Below are 24,283 nucleotides of genomic sequence, written 5' to 3'. Positions count from 1 at the left end.
AAAATCTGTTTATGTATGATCCAACTGCGCTTCTTTTCCAAATATTTATTTTGGCATATAAGAGGCCCATACAGAGGTCATGTACCTCTGGTCTGAAAATCAGACTGGGAACTGATTTATACACACTGTTTCATCTCTCCAATTCTCCAACACTTGGCTCAAAAGTGAATGCCACTGAAAATGATGCCACATGAAGAGAATGTGAAAGTACTCTCTCTGATGATCCATTCACACAATATTTATCACTGGATGGTGCAGTCATCCACTGATGAAGAACATGCATGTATATAAAACAGTTTTCTAACTAAAGGAATCTTTCACTACACAGGTTTTGATAGGTCCACAACATTTGATTACTAAATACTGTAGCTATGGTTTCCAAACTTTAGTCCGCCAGATGTTTTGAACTTCAGGTCCCAGAATTCCTGACTGTTGACCATGATGGCTAAGACTTCTGGGAGCTGAAGTCCAAAACACCTGGAGGACCAAGGTTTGGGTACCACTGAGTTATACCTCCCGACACCCTCTGAATCTTCAATTTGTTGTCCTGTATTGACTTACTTCTTACACCCACACAAATACATTATGGTTTTTCCCCCCCAGAGCAGATGTAAGTGCTGCATTACTGTATATACTCATGTATACATCTAGAAATTTAGGTTTAAAAATTGACCCAAATAACCTGAGTCAACTTATCCATGGATCAGTGTAAGTACTGCATTTTAACACACACACACACACAGGCAAGAGTTTAATCTGCCTTAGAAGCACTGACCCCCTTCTACTCTCTCATCCATCCAGCCTTTAGTATATGCACTAATAGTTAAGCCTGCTGGAATTTTGTAAGTTCTTTGGAATTGTTTTCCTTTACTTCATCCTTTACATCCTTTATTATATGTGCCTAAGTTTTACCCTCGACTTATCCACAGGTCATATCAAAATCCATAATTTTGGCCCTAAAACTTGACCTCAACTTATATATGATGTCGACTTATAGTCGATTATATATGGTACTATTTGCACTGCAGTTTCCTGAATCCCCCAGACAGCATGATCATAAGGGCTTGGAGATTCTGGGAGTTGTAGTCCAAGAAAAGTAGCATTTTAAACTTTTGCTCCAGCCCCTCTCCTTTAGAAGTCAAAAACTGCTCCATGCTTCCTCTAACCATATTTTCAGAACATGGTTATGGTTGGGTTTGGATGTAAAGGTGGCAGTAATAATTACACACACAGAGCCAACAGTACCCAAAATCATATTGCTGTTTACGGCAAAGAATCAGATGGCACCTACCACAATCATTTCACATACAGAATTTGACAGGACTGGCAGGTGAATCTGGTGAGGGCACAGCACTATACACAACACCTGAGGTCAACAGCTTAGCTTAGAGAGGGATGCTGGACAGAGAGCCCATGTGGCAGACACAGCTCTTCCTCCAGCAGAAGAAATGGCTGGTGGGCTCAGCAAGACAAGCAGAGGGGGTGCAGCCTTTGCCTGCACGCTCCTCGACATTTACTACCTGAGGCTGTGGTTTGCTTTGATAGGGCCAGACCAACAGGTTACAATAACAAAATCTATTAAAGCTTCATTTCTGAAGCAGAATCTTCTGTCAGTAGTCTATACCTATCAGTGTCTGCTCATGTTGCTTCAATGTCAATTTTGTTTTTGTAATTATTTCTGAAGTCACTGAATATACTAAAGAAATAGAAAAGTTGACTAACAAAAATTGGCTGTTACAGAGACAATGGAAAAATTTAGAATTGATAAAAAAGAACATGAATTTGCTAGTAAAGGGAATGAGATTGACAATATTATTTTTGATAAGAAAAGAGGGCATATTTCAAAGTATTATAAAATATTAAAACAAAGAGATCTAGAATCGGAAGCTGTAAAACAATGTATGGTAAAGTGGGCCCAAGATGTAGGAGAAGCGATTGAAATGGATTTATGGGAAAAATCATGGCGTGACATAGTTTGTCAAAACTATAAAGAAAATTACATTAAAATTCAACATCGATGGTACTTATCTCCAAATAGATTAAACAGAATGTATAAAGTCAGGAGCGGTAACTGCTGGAAATGCAGTAAACAAAGGGGTACCTTTTACCATCTTTGGTGGGAATATGAAGAAGCAAAAAAATATTGGGGAAAAATACATATTTCTATGTCAAAAATTTTAGAGATTGTATTACCATTGAACCCTTTATTGTTTCTTTTGAATATGACTGGTATATTAGAAAGAAAATTAGAAACAAAATATAGACGATTGATATTATATATGGTAACGATAGCAAGAATTACGTTTGCCAGATATTGGAGATTGCAAACAATTCCCACCATAGAGGAATGGCTAGAGAGGTTAACAGAAGCAATGGAAATGGACATACTTACAGCACGCAAGGGCGATTTGAAGATGGAAGAGAGAGAGAAAGAATGGGAATGTTTAAAAAGATATAAAGAAATGAATTTAGATTTAAAAGTGTAAAAATCTCTTGTTTGTTTTTCTTCTTGTAATAGACTATATAAAAATACAAAACTTTGAGGAAGCCTTTTTTGTAACAGATTAGTGTTAAAATTCAACACAATGTTTTTTCTTTTTTGAATTTGTATTTCCTTTTTCTTTCTTTCTTCTTTTCTTTTTCTTTCTTTTTTTCGAGTTTGTGTGTTTCGTATATTGTATGTGATACTTGTATTTTGTATTTTGATGTAATAAAATTTAATTAAAAAAAGTTGCATGGAATTCAAATTACTGCATCTGTTTATAACTCCCATTTCTGTCTGCTTGTTCACCACTCAAAAGTAGCTTATATGCCTACTTAAGAAAACTATGATATAAACAGTAAAATGAGCAAGAGGGTTTTTTAATGGTGAAATGTAATCCTAAAGCAGGGACTAAACCCAAGCTAATAGATAATTTTTATAAAGATAATTAACTAATAAAGATAACCCAAATGCTTAAGATAGAACAAATGCTTGGTAATATAGAAGTATCTCCTACAGATGCTGAAAAATGGAGGAAAATTTGGCTTCTCAAATTAAATATGAATTCAAGCATTAGGGTGTGCTCATGGCGTGTATTTCTACGTATTTCTCTTTATACAGGAGAAATTCCTTATCCGTAAATCCAAAATACACCAAAATCTGAAACTACCACAGATTGTCTACATGGGTGGCTGAGACAGAGACACTTTTGTTTCCTGATGGTACACAAACTTTGTTTCATGTACAAAATTATTAAAATTATTGTGTGTGAAATCCAAGCATTTCGGATAGGGGATATTCCACTGTAGTTTAAGAAAACCTTCTGTTTTAAAACATACAATATATTTTTAAAACAAACAAAATGTTTCAACATGAATTTTCATTTTTCTAAAAAGATCACAATAGACTATTTCTTCCATGACACCTTCTTTCTATAAAATAAATAATTAGTTTGGGTTTATTTTAATTTGATCTTAAAGTCGTTTCCCATTTTTGTACAGTAGTGGTAGAAAATATTTTCAATTTTAGCATATAAACCTATTTAAGTTTTTAACACAATATTGGCATATTCAGATCATCTCTTCCCAATAAAGTAACATATGTGGTCAATTTCAAGACCACAGATTGATTTATTCGGATTTATAACCTGCCTTTCTCCCAAAATGGGATTCAAGGTAGCTTTCATTAAAATAAAAATATGCTTTCAAAATGAGTGGCAAGATCATAGTCACTAACTGTCCAGATTGTATTAGTGCAGAATGCTGTTTTTAAATAAATAATGTTTGTAAGATAAATATATGTTTGAAAATAAGTGATGTGATTGCCGATGATCAGTGGATCTTTTTCTCAATGAGCATTCATGTTTAGAAGATATTTGCTTTACAGCATTTGGACAGTATGTCCTCCTTCATTACAATTTAAAACAATATCATCATAAAATCTAATCTACATTAAATCCCACCAAATCCAAGTCCTGTAAAAAACAATAATTCATAGCCATTAAGCAACAACAGCAGGAAAATGGAATTTGCATCGTGCATAAAATGACCTTCAAATGACAGTTTTCAATCTAAATTTTACAAGCACTCCTTTATACTCCCAGATGTGTTCCTAATTCAGTACTACTGTTGGAAACAGGAGAAAATCCCCTCTCTACAAGGGCTTGGTTGTTAACAATCAAACAGTGGCTCAAAGCATTTGTTTTTAAGTGTGTCAAATGTCTACTAAGCCACCTTGCTTTGGACAACTATGCTAGCAGTTGGTCCAAGTTTATTACCCAAAAGGTGGCCTCTACCGGCATGTCTTCATCCATCTTTAACTTGGATCATGAGATGGTGTTAAAATCTTTCAAACAAATATTGTGGGATATTGTGTTTTGCAGCCTTCAGGTCAAATCTGCCACGTTTTGCTCACCTAGTGCTTTAAATATCCAGATTGTGGGACCCATCTGACATGCTATCTATCTAAATAATATTCACTAAGGCCAGATGCAATGCTTTCCGCTCAAAAATTACTCTTTGGCAGGTATGCTGGGTTGCCCACTTCCCCAAGACAATGACCAGTCGAAAATATCACATATTTTACTATCTTGCACCTTCTACAGTCAGAGTCATAAACAACTGATTTTTCCCCTACCGAGCTGCATGCCGAGTCACTCAGAAAAGTATTATATTAAAATTGTGTTAGATGAAGATATATGTGCAAATGTTTCTTTATCAGTCTCTAATAGTCAATTAAGACCAGAGAGAGTGAAGTATTAAAAATTGGCCAAGGTGCAGGTAATGTATCATAAGAGCAATTCAATCATGCTATGCCAATAAGGGGGAGCTTAGCAAATGTGGAACTATATTGCTCCTAACATTCCCTGATTTTATGCATTTACACTGTGGTGTAGTTTACTTCCTGTATTCTACATTGGTTGTATTAATTCCTATTTATTTATTTTATATTTAACATTATAATCTTGTTGCTTGCATTATCTGGTCTTTATGCCATAAGTATAACATATTTTTCCTGCATCACAAAGCAGTAGCTTTTTGTCTTGCAAACGAAATTTAAAGTCTATTTTCTCTACTGAATCTCCCAGTACCCACAAGGCCAGAAGGAGGAGAGGCCCACCTGCAAAAATATCCTTTCATACCATCTGAACTGCAGGGCTATTACTAACATCATCAATTTTATTTTCTTGCTCCTGTATCATTTTTAACACCTCTGCCTGATGAAGAAGCCAGCAAGGCTTCGAAAGTTTGCAACATTTATAATGCACATTTTGTTGGACCGATAAAGTTATCACTATTTGGTGGATTTGGGATGTTGCTGTACTTTGCTATATGGCCAACACCCCTGGATATATTTTTCCTCTGTCCATTAAAATGGGTGCCTGGCAAACAGATATGGAGAGGGAATTCTGTAAGTGAGGAGCACCTACCCAAAAGGCCCTGTCCATGGTAGCCAAACACAAAAAACAGAGCATTGCTTCTAATGAAGATTTTAACATTTGGTCAGGAACTCTGATCAATTCGAATAAAGCCTGCAGCAACATTCTGCATGACTGTGCAATTGTCAAGGACCAGATAACTTGGGAAGCTTAATGCAATCAGAAAGTAAGCAATAGGTTTAATGTGGCATCTGGATGAAAGCAGTAATAATAATAATAATAATAATAATAATAATAATAATAATAATAATAATAATAATAATAATAATAGCCCACCCAATCACAAGGAATCTGAGTTGGTTACAGCAATAAAAATACATAAATGTAAAATACATAAAAATAAAAATACACTCTTCTTCTTGAGGCTAACCCTGATGGAGATGGGCCAGCCTTTTCACTCCCCCCAGTAGCTTGGAAGGAGTGAGAGACAAAGGAATGTTATGTCCTTTCAAGGCTGGGATGGGGAGAAAGGAAGCTGGTTCTTCTTTACAGACCAGCATTCTTGAAATGCAATTTGATTCTTTATGCACTGCTTATATATTTGCAAGTTATCACCCCTCCAAATGCTGTATATGTCCACTGAAAAGAGAGCTAATAGCGCAATTTGATAACAACTTCTCAAAGGTGAGAGAGCCAGCATGGCGTAGTAGTTTGACTGTTGGACTGTGGAGACCAGGGTTGGATTTCCAGCTTGGCCATGAAACCGACTGGGTGACCTCACATGCTCTTGGCCTCAGGTGAAGGCAATGGAAAACCTCCTCTGAACAAATCTTGCCAAGAAAACCGCATGATAGCCTTAGGGTCACCATATGTTAGAAACAACTTGAAAGCCTGCAACAATAACAACAACTCAAAAGTGAGCCCCGCTGATTTCAATGGGACCTAATCCTTGATAAGTGAATATATCCTAGAATTCGGAAATAGTACTGTTTTGGACTCCAGGACAAATGGCCCTACCCAGCCAGAACAGACAGTTTCCATGCTACCAGAGAATTTTTTGGGAGTGGCAGTTCTCAAGGAAGTAATTTTTCTAAGCACTGATGAATGCAGCCTAAATTCTGAAAATTCTCAAAACGGGGAGCATGCAACCGTGTCTTTCAGTAGGTTTCCTTTCTGCAAGCAAAAGCTGAACAAAATATTCCTCATCACTATAAACATGCTCCTACCTAAGCCCCATCCAGCATTCTCCCCAGTAGTGTAATGGAAAATAGGGTTCTCTATGTGGTTTCTAGGTGGCTGTGAGGAAGTGGCTAAATCTACAGCCACTGCAAGGGGAAGGAGAAAAGAACACGCCTCATCAATTGTACACAAACCAAACAACAGAGCAGAAAAACCACAGCCTTATCTACCATCTCAGCATGGCTGAGTGGGCAGAGGAGCAGAGAGAGGATATGGCCAGGCCAAACTAACACATCATATTTTTATTCTGTTATTTTTTAAAGAAGTCATATACCAGGGAATGGATGGGAACACAGCATTTTATTAGCCGCAAGATACTCACATTGTTATTTTAAAACTTAAACTTCATCAATTGCCAAATATCACACTATATATATATATATATATATATATATATATATATATTCATATCTATATATATATATAAAAACAACAGACCCACCCCCACCAGCTTTATATATATATATATATATATATATATATATATATATATATATATATATATATATATATATATGAGAACTTCAGGGGGCATTTAGAAGATGGGGAACAGCAATACAAGAAAACTCCAGAGTGTCTACTTCAGCAAAGATTTGGGTCAATTTTTGAAGTCTGGTAGATAGCCCAAAAGAACACATTACAGATGGCCCTCCATATGCACAGATTCTGCACCCACGGATTCAACCGCCCACAGCGTGAAAATATTAACAAAATAAAAATCCAAAAAAACAAACCTTGATTTTGCATTTTATATAAGGGACATCTTTTACTACACTATTGTACTTAATGGGAATTGAGCATCCACAAATTTTGGTATCCATGGGGGGGGGGGGTCCTGGAACCAAATCTGATTAGATACCAATGCTGTTTGTGGGGCACCCTGAAACTGAGAAATCACCCATCCAAAACAGCCCAAAAGGAGACCAGGAGTGATATGCTTATCAAAAACCCGATAGCACTTTGGTCCTATGAGCAATGGTGAAATAGAGCCATTGCATTATGCCATCTCCTGAGGTTCCTACACATGGCTCCTGCACATGAATGAGGACTGCAATTGTTGAGGAGAAGGGGACAGATAAGGAAAGATACACTCACTGATCTATGCCTAGGGTCAAACTTAATTACTGCTTTACATGTTCCAAGTCTGAGCTCCTGTTCTTTCTGTTAGTGCTGAACCCTCTTCTCTTATTTCAGTCACCAGACATACCAGAAAATGTGTGCTGTCTCCTAAACACAGATAAGAGCTCATAAGAAATGCTCAACAGTCATTTATGCAACCTTTCCATGTGTTGTTTTCAAGAAACAGTCTTGCCCTGATGGGCTCAGATTAGCAGAGCATATTTGCAAAATGTAGGCATGCTTCTATGAGGTGGGGGGGGGGGGATCCCAGAGGAGTAGACCTGTTTGTCTGCACAAACACACAAATAAAAGTATTATGGAACCTTAACAACTAACACATTTATTGTGGCAGACGCTTCCACCCTCACCCCCACAGATTTACTCATTATTACATGACCATTAAAAGGTAACACTTCAAGCATCTATTGAAATGGGCAAGAGTCCACAAATTTTTAAGCCACAGTAAACCAGTTACTAGGGCCTGCATGGAGTAGCGATCAGAGTATTGGACTATGATTCTGGGAAGCCATGGTTCGAATCCCCTCTCAGCCAGAGAAGTCCATTCAGTGACCATGGGCAAGTCACACTCACTCAGCCTTAAAAGAAGGCAATGGCAAACCTCCTCTGAATAAATCTTGCCAAGTAAACTCTATGATGGGGCCAACGTAAGTCGGAGTCAACTTGAAAGCAGCAACAACAAACCTGTTACACTTCAAAGGAGTAAGATTATCTTTTTTTTAAAGTAAGATTGTACTTTCTCAATCAGAGAAATTAAACTCAAGCCAATCTCTGCAGAAGTGATTGAAGGAAACAAAAACAATATGAAGGTAAAGGAGTCATACAAAAAAACAAACTGAAGGCTACTTATATAGCCTGGGCTGAATATGCCTTCAAAACTGATTCTACCATACAGGTCAGGAATGGGAAGATTCTCCTGGTGTTGTTGGATTGCAAGTCTCATCATGCTCACCATTGGCTAAGCTGGCCAGGGATGATGGAAGTTGCCATTCAGAAGCATATGGAAGACCAATCTAGTATACCTAGCAAGGTTTTAATCTCCTAGAGAAAGACAATTCAAGGAGACAGAGAATGCTGTGTTGGAATCAGCACTCAAGTGCAGCCTCTCATGTCTTCTGTGTGGCTGGCATCCCACACAAATAAAAAGCTACCCTGGAATCTCCCATGATGATACCAGTAGGTTGCAAGGAAGTCATGTTTAGGACATAACTGCAGATTTCAGGGGTCTTGGGGAAGGATCATGTTCTTGGTTTTGTTGTTGTTGTTGTTCTTAATATTCCACTTTTTTCCCAGTATATAAAAGTTAAAAAACAAGTAAACCATAATCAAATTGGAAAACAGTTAAAATAAATTAGAACAACAACAAATAGAATTCTTCACTGGATTCTCACAATGAGAGGACATTTTTTCATTCTGAACCCTGCCCTCATTTCCATTGGTTCCCTCCTTAGGCACCAGCCAGGCTCTTCCCATGCCAAACTATGTGCCATCCTCACCAGGGCCCTATCTAGAGCTTCAAAACCATACTTTTTAAGGTTATATTTCCAAAATCCCTTTAGCCAGCATGACTATTGACCATGTTTTCTGTGTCCAGCAAGTTAAATTTTGCAGGCTCTGTCCAGAGTTATTACACATGGATGTCTGAAAATCACTGAACTTTCTCCTCCCAAGGCTAAACCCAGCTGAGATTAAACCCAAGACATTCTGCTGTCTGAGGCAAAGAACAAACTGGCCCTCCCTTCTCATACCAGGGATAAAAATTGACTGGACTGCTAGCTGAATCTTTATTCAGTCTTGGCAATGTGAGACCATTCTCTGTCACACCTGAAGGCAGCAGTGAAGTGTTCTAATATTCCCCTTGGACAATAAACCCAAACTGAAGGGAAGCACTGAGAAACCAAAATGAGTCATGCCTCTTCTTTTAGCAGTGTGAGGGCAATGTGTGAATGAGGAAATTTATTGTTATCAGTGAAGGTAATCACAGGTCTCAGAGCCAACTGTATTTAGAACCATAAGCTGCAGACCACCTGGAAATTTTCCTGCAAAAGCCCCACTGAAAGAAGCAGGTGTCCTTTGTGCAGCCTGCATTCATTTCAATGGGACTCCTAGAGGTGTGTTTCCCAGAAGAAAGAACACACTGCAGTAATTATTTAGAGGTAGAGACATCATCTGAATTTTCAGGTGGAAAGGCCAAGGTATCTTAGACCAAGGTCTTGAATTTCCTCAGAAATGTAGTTCTGTACTTCAGAAATTACTCTTTTATCTCGTTCTCCCCTGCTCCTTTAAGGTAAACCCCCATTAGGTATCTTGCAATATTTTTCTTTAAAACTCAAACAAAGAGGCATGTTCTATAAAAGCATCAAGCCAAAATATTACATCATAAATATAAAATAGGAAGAAACATGATGTCCTCCTTGGCAACAAGCACATTTTCTGGAGCACTTTCCAAACGTGTATATAAGAGTGTGTGCAGAAAAAAAGTGTGCTAGTTGGTTTAAGCAAATAATAAGTTCACATGCATGCTCCGATTAAATATTTGCAAAGGCCTACTGTTTTTTAAAATGTTGCTGCATTGTCTGAGCAATGGGACTCCAGCTCTGGCAATCAGGTCTGAATCCCCCTTCAGCCATGGAAACCCACTGGGTCACCCTAGCATGTCACACTCTCTCAGTCTCAGAGGAAGACAAGGACAAACCCCATCTGAACAAATATTGCTAATAAAACCCCATGAGAGATTAACATTCACATCACCGTAAGTCAGAAATGACTTCATGGCAACAAGCTCACCCTAAGTCTTTGGGATGCTGTGAATTGCAGCATGGATTAATTCAGAAGCCAACTTAAATAACTTCTCTTATCTCTAAATTATATTTTTAATTATTTGAACATATTGTGCAAACAAATAAGTCCTTGCACATAAATAGGGCCTACAGATAGGCACAGTCCCATTGCTTTGTTGTATTCACTAAAGTTTCAAAGATTTAAAAACTTCACTTGTTGTTTAGGTTTTCATACAAGGACCATTAAGCAGGTAAAGAACCGGCTTCACAAATGGCTACCATTATGATGGACCACTTTGCTAAGTGCTTCTACTCACTTTATGGGATGTATGTCCTGGTGCCACACTCCCTGCCTGCTTCAATTTTCCTTTTCCTTTGCCATGCTTTTAGTCAGAATTTAGTGTGTTGTTATTTAAGTAATTCTAAAGTACAGTAGTTTGTTGATGTTAATTTGTTACTCATTATTTAAAGAGTACTGTATTGTTTAAGAATACATTACTAAATTCATTGTTTTTTAGTCACTAACAATTTAAAATAAGACTCGAAATACAAAATTTGCCAAAAATTCTGCAAATGCAACATTTCAGCAGGAACAAGCAAATGTTTATCATGCTAAAAAAAGCTATATTCCCAGTACTTACATAGTTTTATAAATAAAACTAATTATACTCTCATTACATCCAAAGTAATTACAGGGTATTGTCATGACTTGTTATGTGGAACTTTTGCCTTTAGTCCATCCTTCTTCAACCTGACCCCCATTAGATCTGTGGCCCTACAACTTCCATCATCCCCAGACAGCATAGTTTTTGGCTAGGGATGAGTTATATATTTAAATAATAACCTTACCATCAGCCAAAAAAGGCTCCTAGTGAGACTTAAATGATGGGATTTGAAATCCTACAAATCTAGAAGACAACAGTTTGGAGCAAGGTCTTTGAGCCTATCACTTGTTTCTGGTTAACTTGCTTTATAAATAAATGTTTTATGAGTTTTACATTGCTGTTCCATATGCAGTGCCTTGAGTGTCAATCTGCTGGAAAATAGATCTTACACTGAAATAATAAGAACTGCCTTTCATGATTTACTCTTTCTCAAGCAAATAAATGGATATGGAAATATTGTCTGCAGATGCTTTCCGCCAGCAGCGTGCAAAGATTTTTGATTCAAGGATGACACAGTTAGGACTGCCAGTCCATTTGAAGTGGACGTAATGGGACTTCTTGCCTTTTGTTTGCGCTTTCATTTTCCAATAAGAGAGCAATTAAGAGAGAGGGAATAATGAATGAAGAGAACGTGATTAAAATGTACAATTCCCTCCGCCTTTTTGTGGGTAAGGTTTGGGGGAGAAGTGACTGGTTCAGGAAGTTTAGAAGATCAAAGGAAATAAAATACATCTTTAAAAAAAAAAGTCCACACACTCCATGCTGCCAAGCAATGGAAATGCAGAGTTTACAAAAAACGGAACTGCAGTTACAAGAAAACTAATTTCAAGAAAGCAAACAGTGCTGGGGGTTTTCTTCTTCTCTAGGGTGACATCGCTTTTGGGATTTTTTTGTTCGGGCCTGCTCTCCTTCCCCTACCCCACAGTGAATTAAGAAGAATTTTGCTTTTGCTTTGCCCTACATTAATTTGTATTATTCCAAACTAGCATAAATTAATATTAATCTCTTGATGGCTGTGACATCCAATGACAAGTTGTGTGGAAGTAGAAGAGCAGTGATTCGCAAAGTGGGTGCTACTGCTCCCCTAGGGTCTATGGAAAGACCCAGTGCGGTGGTGAGCAAAAAGGAGCAACAAGGAGGGTTTCAATCACAGTACTGGCACACGAGAAAGACAAGAGAAATCAGCAGCTTTTAGGACATGGTGGGAATGAGGAGTTTGAGCATGGTGCAGTGGGGGAGAAGCAGCGGCAAAAAGGAGCTTTCACATTTTGAACCCTTCTTAAGCTTTGTGACATTTGCCAGGATTTGGCTGGTAGGTTGGAGCAGCACTGCTGTTCCAGCTTTCTTTTATTGGACAGGTAACGAGAAGAGGTAGAAGAAGAAACAATGTTTGGGAAGAGGATAACCTGTGTGGGGATGGAGGGAGAGGAGTGTCTGGGGTCTGCTGCTTAAAAGAGTCCTTCACCTCTCTCTCGAGACAGTCCTTCCTAGCTGTGGAGAAAAGTGGGAAGCTGGCTGCTCCTCTCTCTGCCCTGGCAAAGACGGATTGAAAGTACTTTCTCGCTAGGGAAAAGCTTCTCCCTTTGCACCCATCCAATCACCTTGGTAGTAGTGACCAAGCAGCCTCTCGCCCATGGTGGCCTTGCAACAAAGGCTGAGTGAGAGGTTGCTGAACTGGCTGCCTGGTTGCTGCTCAACTGGCAGCATAGTCGCTGCTCCCTTTGCACCTTGTCACAAATCTGGTATGGATGAGAAAGAGGAACAGTCATGGGCTGCTGCTGCTGTTGTTGCGGCTGTTGTATTTACACATAAGGAGCTGAGGTGGAGGACAAGATGGTGGCAAGCTGGGAGCTGCTGAAATAGATAATGCTGGCTACTATACAAACAGTACACTTAATATCAAATAATAGGCATTGGGGTTGCTAGGGCTGTCACTCAAGAGGAAAGGGGGCAGTAGCCCAAAAAGGTTTGAGGACCACTGCTGTAGAAAGACTACTACAGATATAATTTTCATAGCTACTAGTGTAGCCTCAGATACAATGATTTGCATGTAAATCCATCCTCCAGATAGGAAGACTAAAGTTGAACATGCCCTGTTAGATTTTCAGCTTTAGTTGTCTGATTTAGAGGAATCAAACAATATGATCCAGATTGTAAAAGGACATGGAGCACATCCTTCCACCACCCAGTTACAAATGCCTTCAGAATGTCACTATATTCATTTTTCTTTAAAAGTATTTTAATTTCAAAGTATTTTAAGTATTTTACCTTCTAAGTGTTTGAAATATTTTAAATTAATAATTTTTAAGTTTTTCTCTTAGGCAGGCTCCCACTTCCTAGAGGTCTTCAAGTAGTAGCTTGACAATTATTTTCTGCAAATGCTCCAAGTTCTGGATTTCCTCCTTCAAACAAAAGTTTGGACAAGATGGACAACAAGAGGAGCAGGCAAAAAAAAACAAAAACCTGGCAGGCCATATATCAGCCTCCTCATTTTTGCAGACCCCAAAGCCCCATACCACCCTTGGAAAAAAGGTACAGAGAAAAATAGAGAACAGCAAGCCTTGAAGCTTCCAAGAAGTAAGATTTACTCTCTAAATACTTTGAAGGTTGACTCCTATTTTTTAAAAAATGGGCACAGGTAAGTAGCAGATGATATGAGAGAGGACACAAAACCAGACTTTCCAAAGTTGTCAGCCCTGGCCTCCAAGGTCCCCTCCAACTTTATAATTCTCTAATACAGTTTTATCACAGAAACCTTTATTACACTTGCAGCTCCTCGCCCATAACCCAATCCTTACAATAAGATTCTGATTAACAACCAAGTCTTCATGGTTTAGTATTGATGAAAAAGCAACTAACACTTCGAGAGGGAATATAGTGAAGTATTACATCAAAGGCTAAATTAAATCTGTTTTTACATTGCTGAGCAGCTGCCAGAACTGCTGAGCCAGGCAGCTGTTAAGATCTGCAGCACTCTTCCTACCTCTAAAAACTGCAAAAACTAGTAATGTTACAAGTCAAATCAAATCTCACCAGCTAAAACAAATACAGTCCTAATAAATATGAAAACTATGCTTCAAAATAGCTAAGTTGGTCTTGCTATCCAAAAGAAAAATTCCAAAAGCCCTATTGGTGTAATACCTTTACTAGGCCTACCAAAAGAGCAAAAAACTGTGTGCAAGCTTTTGCAATTTCTGTATGCCAAGATGCTAGAAAAACCAAGGGACAGGGTGAGTAAGGAAAAACCCTGACATGATGTTGTAATGGCATGCAATGGAACATGGCAGGAACATCAACAGACATTCAAACAAGGCTGTAGGTTTGGAAGCAGTATATACTGCTATGTGGGAAGCAGTATATACAACCCTCATGCCAGAGTCCTAACACACCCTTATCACCAAAACTGTTAGGGCGTTAAAAATAGAATCTCCATATCTCTAAGGTCTTCGAAAGGCATGATTCTCCATTCAAGTCATTCCACTTTTTAAAAAAATAAAAAGTTCTGAAATAACAACAACAACAAAAATAGAAGACAAAGATATGACCAAATCATCATTTCCATTTTGAGGGAAGTCAGAGAGTGACTTGAAGGGGTTAAAAAAGGGGGGCCAGCACAGCTCTTCAACCTCCCAAGACCATCCACCTTTACTGTAAGCAGTGATGTGGTGGTGTTTGAGCTGCAATTGCTATGAGTTTTGTATGTTAGTTGGTAGCTAGAGCTATTGGGATCTATTGCCATCCTCTGAGGCTGAGACAGTGTGACTTGCCCAATGTCACTCAGTGGGTTTTTATGCTCAAGCAGGGAACTGAACCCTGATCTCCAGAGTCATAGTCCAATACTCAAACCACTATTGGCCCAATAATATTTGAAGAGCACAATATGCTAATCCCTGTCTAAGCTACTACACCAACCCAGCTCTACAAGAACATAGTTATTTATTATTATATTTTTATTATTTTTAAATGTGGTACAGAATCCAAAGGAAAATGTAGTTATTCTTTCACATAATAAGTGAATAGCTACTATTTATTAAACTGCAAGCTACTGTCACAATTAATTCAGAATCACACGACAGTTTCACTCAGAGCTTGCTGCTATTTACATGTCTTTGTATTTTATCAGTTAACCATTTGCAGTCTCCCACATTTATCTCTGAGTAACTGAAATTTAATGCAACTTAGTTCTGAGTTAATTGGATTCCATTGTAATTTTAAAAAACACACAAGATAATGAAGTCATTTTTTTAAAGATTCACAGCCATAAATACCTCTCAGTTTAACAGCAGACATTGTCAAAAAATGTGCAGTTGGCCACTAACTTAACTCCCTGGACCCCAAATAGTTAAGACACCAATGGCCATGCTGGCTGTAGATGTCGCCGATGTTCAAGAAGGCTGTTTTAAAACAATACAAAACTCAGTAAGTAACCTCACTTCCCCTAAATTCTATAATCTATATTAATTCAGACATGTATATGACCCCGCAGCTGTCTTCCTTTTGAAAACCTCCATGAAATCAACAAATCTTCCAAACAGATTGCTCTTTTCGTTATTGTGTGAACAGAAACAAAGAGAAACAGAATCCCCTTAAGCTCTCTAGCACCTCTCTGTCTTCTGTGCGCCCCTCCACACTGTGTCACTCTGTGTCTGTCCCCAGGTTGGGAGATGGCTTTGTCTCCCTGATTTTTGTTTGCCCTCACACACTGTGGCACATTTGATCCATTTTATTAAAAACAACAACAACATTGCATTCTCTTTGAATGATGCAGCATTGTCAAGGGCCTTCTTGCACCTTAAGAGGTGTGGATGATCTGGACAAGGTTGAATTCGACATGCCGACAACAAAGGAACAAAGACACAAATAAATATTGAGACACAAACCTTGTAATACAACTTGGCTTTGAAATAAAATGGACAGTATTTTTTTTTACATCTTCAGGTTCAAAGGAGGTTAAGGCAACATAAACAAAGCACCAAATTCTCTGCTATAAATTAGATAATACATAGCTGTGTAACACTGAAAATAGTGCATGACAGGCTACACTGGACTGCTGGGGATCAACTACAAACTACATCAACTACAGTGGATCTCTCCATCACTTTTAAGCTGTGATCTACAGGTTCAGAAGCTCTTTTCCAGGTTACTCTGCATGCGATGTGCAAGCAGGTGACTGATCACTAAGGAAAGCATCTGCTTTTAACACAGGCTTTGGATTATCACATGTCTGCATCTTTGCTAGAATAATTTTAAGCAGTTACTTCAAATTCTTCAAGCAGATTCCCACTGCAGAAAGTTCTCCCCAGAGAGGCTTACCAGGGAACAACACTGATGTCACTTCGGTACCAGGCAAAGACATTTTAGTTCCCCAATGCACTTTAATCTAAATAGTTTTCATCTTTGTGCAATTCTCCTTCCCCAGCAATTTCAAGATGTCACAGCCTACTGTCTTTCAGCTGTTGCAGTACTGCTCTTTTTCATGTTTCATTTGAAATTATTTTATTTATATTTTAATTTCCCCTCCCTTAAATTACCTTGGGAATTTATTCAAAAGATGAAATATGAATGCCCACAGAATTAGTGTAATTAAATTAATGCCACTGAGGTGCAGTGTGGTTCCTATAGTCCTTGGGAACCACAAAGAAAAGTATTATAGGAAACTGCTCAAGATTCTGCACAACAACTTCTGTTTTCTGATACAGCAATATTAAACACAGAGGAGGAACAGGAGGTGGGTAGGCATTTGGCGTGGTCTATGTGTTGCTATGTGGTGCTACCTGTCAACCAAAGCATTGCTTCACTGAAAAGTAGCACTTTTCACTGTGCTTGGTGACATGGAGAGTACAGAAATATATCCAGATCTACATGTTGTCTGGCAAGGCCTCCACTTTCCCATCCCCAGCCAGTTTATTGCAGCTGCACCAGAGTGTTGGAGGAATTAAATTTTCATACATATGAAACACTTATGTTTCCACTCAAAGCAACCGCTCAAGTAGTGAAAGAAACAAGGCATAAACCAGAATAGCAGTTTCTAACAATGATTGAAAGAATCCTTACAACATTTTGTTAAAAAACCAAGATTAAGATTAGGGGTTAGATTAAAAAGCAGTTAAGAATGGACAATATCTGTTCAAAATTATTTGGACAGGAAGTAAAAAGAGGACAGGATCAATTTTTTTAATGATTTTTTAAAAAGTAAATTATTTCCCTTTCTCAAACACTGGGATGAAGTTTGCAAAAACAGACTACTGGATAACAAGCTTTTTTCCCATCTTCTTTACATACCTTTGTTTCAAAAATTAGATGTGATCCTAAATTTATTAAATAATTGCAGGGAGGGAGAGCAAAATGAAATCAAATAAGATAAGAAACAGAATGTTCCAGGTTTATAAACCTTATAATATGTACATTATTCATTGGAAGTCCACTGTTCAAACCAAGATATAACTGGGGTGAAAAACTTTTTCAGTTTCAGCTCTCTCCTCCTTTATGGTATAAAATACCATTTGCAAGAACAGAATAATAATACTGTTGTACTTTATTGCTTCTTGGCCTTTTAGCTAAGATCAAGTGTAGTACTTTAGAAACAGGGTGACCAAGTTTCCTCCTTCTCTACATTTCAACCTTCTGTCTAGGAGTAATTCCAAAATGTCCTCCATTTTGAGCATAACTAAGACGCTCATTGAGTAATACCACGTTTGCTGTTCACCTTCAAAAACTGTCTACTAGGCAGCCTGTCCACACTGCAAATAAAGGAATAGGATGGATCTTGCTAAGGTTTTTTTCCCTAAGGAGCAACAGCAGACAAGACTTGCCTCCAGAGCTCAGGGCACATTTGTTTCTCAGAGGGGGGAAAGTCAGCACACATGTTAGGCAATGGGCTGCTTGGGGACACAATTCAAAGGTTGTAAGGGTTTTTTTCCTTAATTTCTACATGATTGACAAATGAAAGGAATAATCTAAATGTTGATTCACTCAAGGGTTTGTTGGCAGGAAAGTGCATTTTTGAGCACTTGTCTTACTCAGAGATCTGTAAGTATATTGCAAGTCAACACGGCATTTTAACGAAGATAAATTCATCAGAAAAATATGGTTGAGTCCATAATAAAATAGAGTATATGTAACACAGTTGTAAATAAACCATATGAAATGAATTTATATTTGTGTGAGTGTTCGTAGCTTCTATTTTGTAATGTCCTATAGCTTTCTTGAACGTCTTACATTTTGCAGTGCTTTGTCCTCCTTTGTGGTTATTACATCTGCTCACTCTGTTCAGAAAGCTGTGCTGAGTTAACATGTGCAAAAGCACTTTGAACATTTCTTAAATGAGGTATAAAAATTATTATATTTACTAGATTAAGGGCTGGGAATGATCACACGGCTACAGAAGGGTGAGTATTAACAGAGGGCACTAATGTTTTTCCTTCATCCCTTTACCTTGCTTCCCCACTTCTTATATTTTACTGTTCTGCAGCCTTCTTTACTATGCACCCATGACTCTTAATCCCCATCACCCCACATATTGCCCCCTCCCATGAGACCCTTATTCACTTGCTATTCTCCTCATTGCCAAAATGATGCCACCTTAGAGCAACTAACGCTGCTGCTACTCAAGTTGCCAGATCCCTACTGCTTTCCTTTGAGGGAATGAGGGAACTCCAACAGTGCAAAGCACTTGTAAAAGCATGAAGTAGAAGTGGGCAGATCCTAACCTTCTCACAATGCAGGTTTTGTCAGGACGGGGGAGAAGGTCAGGAGAGGTTAGCTGGGTACGCTCTTTTAACCGCTCAATTAATTGCAGTGCACTGGAGCAGACCTGTAAATCTGAAACAACACTGGCATGACACTGCAGACTAAAGAACCATCAACCAAATTGCTCATTTAATGCATTTGTTAACAAGCCAGAGGTCACATATGCTAATTCATCAAGGGAACCATACAGAACGATCAACAGCCTTCTGGATGGAAAGACAGGAGGAAAGGGAGCCGGATACAGAGTGCTTTCAGCCACCAGTTAAGGGCTTCGCTAGATTGTGGCTGAGTCAGGATGATGATGAAACATTGTTATTTTAAAGAAGCAGTGATCACTGGAGGCAATATACATACCGTTCATTTGAGACCTCGGTCCCCCTTCTCCCTTCATGTCTCCATGCAAAGTTCAAAGATTCTATGGCTCAGAGGCCTCTTTTCTCACTCAGCACAAGTAAAGAGCGAGGTAGGTGTCACATCAGCTCCCTTTGACACATTTTAAATTCACACTTCACACCCCCTTTCTGTAATCCTTCTTCCCCTTCCCTCTTCAAAGTTCAATTAATTAAAAAAACATGCAAATAGAGGTGCCAGGTTGTTGTTGTTTTAAAAAATAAGCAACATCCAAAACTTCCACTCTTTCAAAAACTCCTCCACAACGGTTCATCACAGAAACTGATAAAGTGGATGCCAAAACCACAATACAAGCCTGTGTTTCATTTACCAAATAAAAGCATCCCTTTTGTGTGATGGTCCCATAGGGTAGTATCCAATCTGTGCCCATTGCCTGGCTGAACAAAACCAGATACATAGCTCATCCAAACTAACTTTCTGATCTGGATCTTAATGATGAACAAACTGATCATGGCACAAGCCTCTGTGGATCAGGATCTGCCTTATCAGATGCATTATAGAGACAATGGCCACATTTCCACTGCCGAAATAATCCAGTTTGACACCACTTTAACTGCCATGACTCAGTGCTATGGACCTCTGGGAACTGTAGTTTGTTAGGGCACCAGGACTCTGAGAGAGAAGGCTAAAATGTCTCACAAAACAACAATTCCCACAATTCCATAGCACCAAGCCTTGGCAGTTAAAAGTGGAATCAAACAGGGTTATTCCTGCAGGGTGGATGCAGCCAATGATAGAATCACAGAGTTACAGAGTTGGAAGAGACCACAAGGGTGATCCAGTCCAACCCCATTCTGATATGCAGGAATACACAATCAAAGCACCTCAACAGATGGCCACTGAGCCTCTGTTTAAAAACTTCCAAAGAAGGAGACTCCACTATCAGACACTGTCCTTCCTAGAAATCTTTGTTGTGTTTGCCACAACTTGTCCACTCTCCACAGTCTTGATACAGAGAAGTCTGAGGAAAATTAGTGCAGGGTTGTAGTGGACTTTGCTATTCTATACATCAGGGATGGGCATGTGCGCCAGAGGCTGGGACCAGTTTTTGGAACCTGTGTCTCACATACACATACTGTTGCAAAAATAAAAGCAAAACAACACTTCCAATCAATTCCATTTTTGCTTTGCCTTTATTTCAGGGGGCAGACTTCTTATTGGGGGGGAAGGGTATGCCCGCAAGGATATTTTTTTCTTACTATTAGTCACTTGGAGCTATGTTATTAGGCAAAAATGTGTGGGATACAAATATTCTAAATATATACGTACCTAGCTCTCTGAAATTGTCACTGTCAGTACTTTCTGCATTTAATTTACCCCAGGCCTCCCTGTTTACAATCCCATTCCTAACCATAAGAGGTTCTGTATATATATCTACAATTCTACTTCATGCTCTTGAAAAAGTGGTTTACTGTCCATTAAGGTTCACATTATAATACATTTATTAGTCTTCAAAGTACCAAGGACTCTTTGATATTCATCCTTCCAAAGTATCCTTACTAACCAGGTGTCAGGACAAACCAATCTAAGAGGTATTCAGACACCCCTTATCGCTGTATGCTGCATCCAGACTGCAGAGATAATCCATTTTGACACCACTTTAACCGTCGTGGCCCTATGCTATAGAATTCTGGAAACTGTAGTTTTGTGAGATATCTAGCCTTCTGTGTCAGAGAACTCTCACATCACAACAAACAACAGTTCCCAGAATTCCATAGCATTGGGCCATGCCAGTTAAAGTGGTGTCAAAATGGATTATCTCTGCAGTCTGGGTGTAGCCATTGTGTAACTTCCAGTTATATTTTCGACTTATGGAAATCCTAAAGTGAACCTATCACAGGATTTTTTGAGCAAGATTTGTTCAGAAGGGGTTTCTATTCCCTCCCTCTGAGGATGAGAAACTGTGACTTGTCCAAGATTACCCAGTAGATTTCTATGGCTCTCCAGAGTTGTATTCCACTATATCACACTGGCTCTCAAGATATCCCTAGACCATGTTAAACATCAGCTATATGTCCTTTGTTCATTACAGGCTATTCTGATTTGGTCTTCCATTCATGTTATCTGGTACTCCTAAGTATCCCTAAGATTACACAATTTTCAGGTATCCTTCTATCACATCCTTGTGTTAATAAATATATGAATCAGTACTGCTCAGTATATTAGAACTGAATAAGTGCTGAAAGCAACTCTATAATAATAATAATATCCATAACAACCCACTAGAGTTTACCAGAGATCATACATAAAGCTTGGGAAAAAATTTTGGGATTATAGAATCCACCAGGAGTAGTAATCCAAAATGTCTTCTAAGATTGGACCATACAGAGGCACATGATACATCTGCACTGTAGAAAAAAATATAGTTTGACACCACTTTAACTGCCATGGTTCCATTCTACTGAAATCTAGGAGCTGTAGTTTTGAAAAGCACCAACATTATCTGGCAGAAAAGGCTAGATGAAGCTACAGCACTTAAAGTGATATCAAACAGCATTATTTCTACTATGTAGATGCACCCATAGTTAAAAAACATTCTAATGAAGTACACTGGTGCCTCGGGTTACGAAATTAATTCGTTCTGCCATTCCTTTCATAACCCGAAAATTTTGTAACCCGAAACACTTAGAGAAGGCTTTCCGTTAGCACTGGAAAGCCTATAGCTGCACTTTGCAGCATTTGAATTTCGCGCCGAAATGAATTTCGTAACCCGAAAAATATTTCGTAACCCGAAACAGTTTTTGCCAATCCAACTTTTTCGTATCCCGGAAATTTCGTAACCCGATCATTTCGTATCCCGAGGCACCAGTGTAGGTGCAGAGACTTAGGAGTGGCATTAAAAGTCATGGAACAAACTGTAATAGCTTGGGCTTTTATGCTGTCAGTTTAACACAGATTGTGCAGCCTCAACAGTATGTTTGGCCTTCTTGTTCAAAGGTTTTTCTCACAGTCCCAGTTGTCTTTGTCACAAACTGTTAAAAATAAGAGATATCTCTTACATCTCCTCTAAATCCCAACTGTATTTCACCAGAATACACAGAATGTACTTCAAAAGTGAGGAATATGTGGCCCTTTAAATGTTGTGGGGTTGCAACTCCCATCAGCCCTAACCAGAAGAGCCACCAATGAAGGAGGATAAAAAATGCAAGCCAACGGTATTTGGAGGGCCATTCATTTCCCATCTTTTCTGTAGTCCTTTCACTCTGTCCTCTGTCCAAAATGTTTTCCTCCACTCCTTCACTAGATAGTAATCCACAGGTTCAAAACACAGCAGGAGCTCTTGGGAAATATAGTATATTACATTACCTGGTAGCGCAGTGGTTAAATGCCTGTACTGCAGCCATTCTCTCATAAACCATAAGGTTGCGAGTTCGCTACCAGCAAAAAGGCTCAAGCTTGACTCAGGCTTGCATCCTTCCAAGGTCGCTAAAATGAGTACCCAGATTGTTGGGGGCAATTAGCTTACACTTTGTAAACTACTTAAGGAGTGCTTAAGTGCACTGATAAGCGGTACAGAAATGTACTTGCTATTGCTATTACATTACACATCCATTTAGATCACAGTTAGATGACATCAGTTTAGATGACACTTAGCAGTCCAACCTTCTCAGGTGTCCTTCACCTTAGATGTTCTTACCATCTCCACAACATTTCACTGCCCTGCATTCTACAGATTGGTTTTGCACACATGCAAGCATCCATACTCACATCCACAAGGTATTAAGCTACAACAAAAATAAAAATCCACTAGTCAGAATGGGCACTTACTGGTCATCTCCAACCTTCTTCACCCATGCCATGTCTCTCTCTGACTGACTGGTTGCAAGATCCTATGAAACATTAAGACAAGCCCTGTTATAATAAAGGGGAAACAAGGAAAGCAGAGAAAGAAGATAGTACAATGCCACACTTCCACAACACCCCACGTGTTAACAAGTTAACAAGAACTGAGTGTGTATGCTGCATCACACTCTCAGTTCTTGTTAATTATCAACTCAAAGTTTTGTTACACGCTAAATGCAGAAAGAAACAGTGCAGAACAAGAGCCTTCACAGCACCACACTAGGTGGTGCAACAGTGGTGTCACTAGGGGGGTGCAAGGAGTGACGACTGCAGCGGGTGACACTTTTGAGGAGGGGTGACACCCAGTCAGGCCCTCCTCTAGCTGCAAGGTGAAAATGGGTGAGTGCAACCTTCCTGGCTTCACCACAACCTCAGCTCCCTCCTAAAAACACCATGGCAAAGAAGAAGGGTGAATGCACCCTTCCAAGCTTCACCACAATGGCAAAGCTGCCAGTGCTGCAGTGAAAAAGAAGGATGAGTGTGCGCCTTCTGTACCCCCCCCCCCCCCCAATGTCTCACTTGGATTTTTGGCCACCACCACCTCCCCAGAAGGTTCCCTCTGCATCAAGTGACACCAGCCCTGGATACACCACCGATAGGAAGGGTCTTAAAATGGGCATAATATGCTTTAATTCTATAGAACAAAGGAAAGCTTCAAAACTCAAACTGAGGGCCACCATCCTACCTCATAAAACATGGTCCCTTGTCTGACAAAGGCAATTTTGATTTTACAAAAGGCTTGTTTTGTATTACAATCATGCACTTAATCCAGACACAATAATATAGTGGACCCTTGGTATCTGATAGTATTTGGTTCCAGGACCTCCATGTGTACCAAAATCTGTTAATGCTCAGGTCCCATTAAATACAATGGCATAGTAAAATGGTATCCCTTACATAAAATGGCAAAATCAAGATTTGCTTTTTGGAATTTATATATATATTTGAATATTTTCAAGCTGTGGATGTTTGAATACATGGATAAAGGAGACACAGACATGGACGGTCAACTGTACTGCTTCAACCAGAGCATTAATTTAATTCCTGTCAATTCGCACGTTCAACTGGGCACACATGTGTCAGTGGTCACATAATCTGA

The 24,283-nt window shown here is 39.0% G+C and overlaps 1 protein-coding gene across 4 annotated transcripts in view; it reads right to left on the bottom strand.

The window, feature by feature from the left end:
- The window catches only part of TBKBP1 (TBK1 binding protein 1), an 86,365-nt gene that overhangs the window by 19,358 nt on the left and 42,724 nt on the right, over positions 1-24,283 (bottom strand). For all 4 annotated transcript variants that reach the window (XM_042477177.1, XM_042477179.1, XM_042477180.1 and 1 more), the window contains exon 7: positions 23,110-23,171. In XM_042477177.1, coding sequence (XP_042333111.1) covers positions 23,110-23,171 — 62 coding nt within the window. The remainder of the gene's footprint in view (positions 1-23,109; positions 23,172-24,283) is intronic.

Source organism: Sceloporus undulatus, chromosome 6 (genome assembly GCF_019175285.1).
Source record: "Sceloporus undulatus isolate JIND9_A2432 ecotype Alabama chromosome 6, SceUnd_v1.1, whole genome shotgun sequence".
Classification (NCBI taxonomy): Eukaryota; Metazoa; Chordata; class Lepidosauria; order Squamata; family Phrynosomatidae; genus Sceloporus; species Sceloporus undulatus.
Note: the sequence above shows the minus strand (reverse complement) of the source record. Positions and strands in the feature narration are given on the sequence as shown.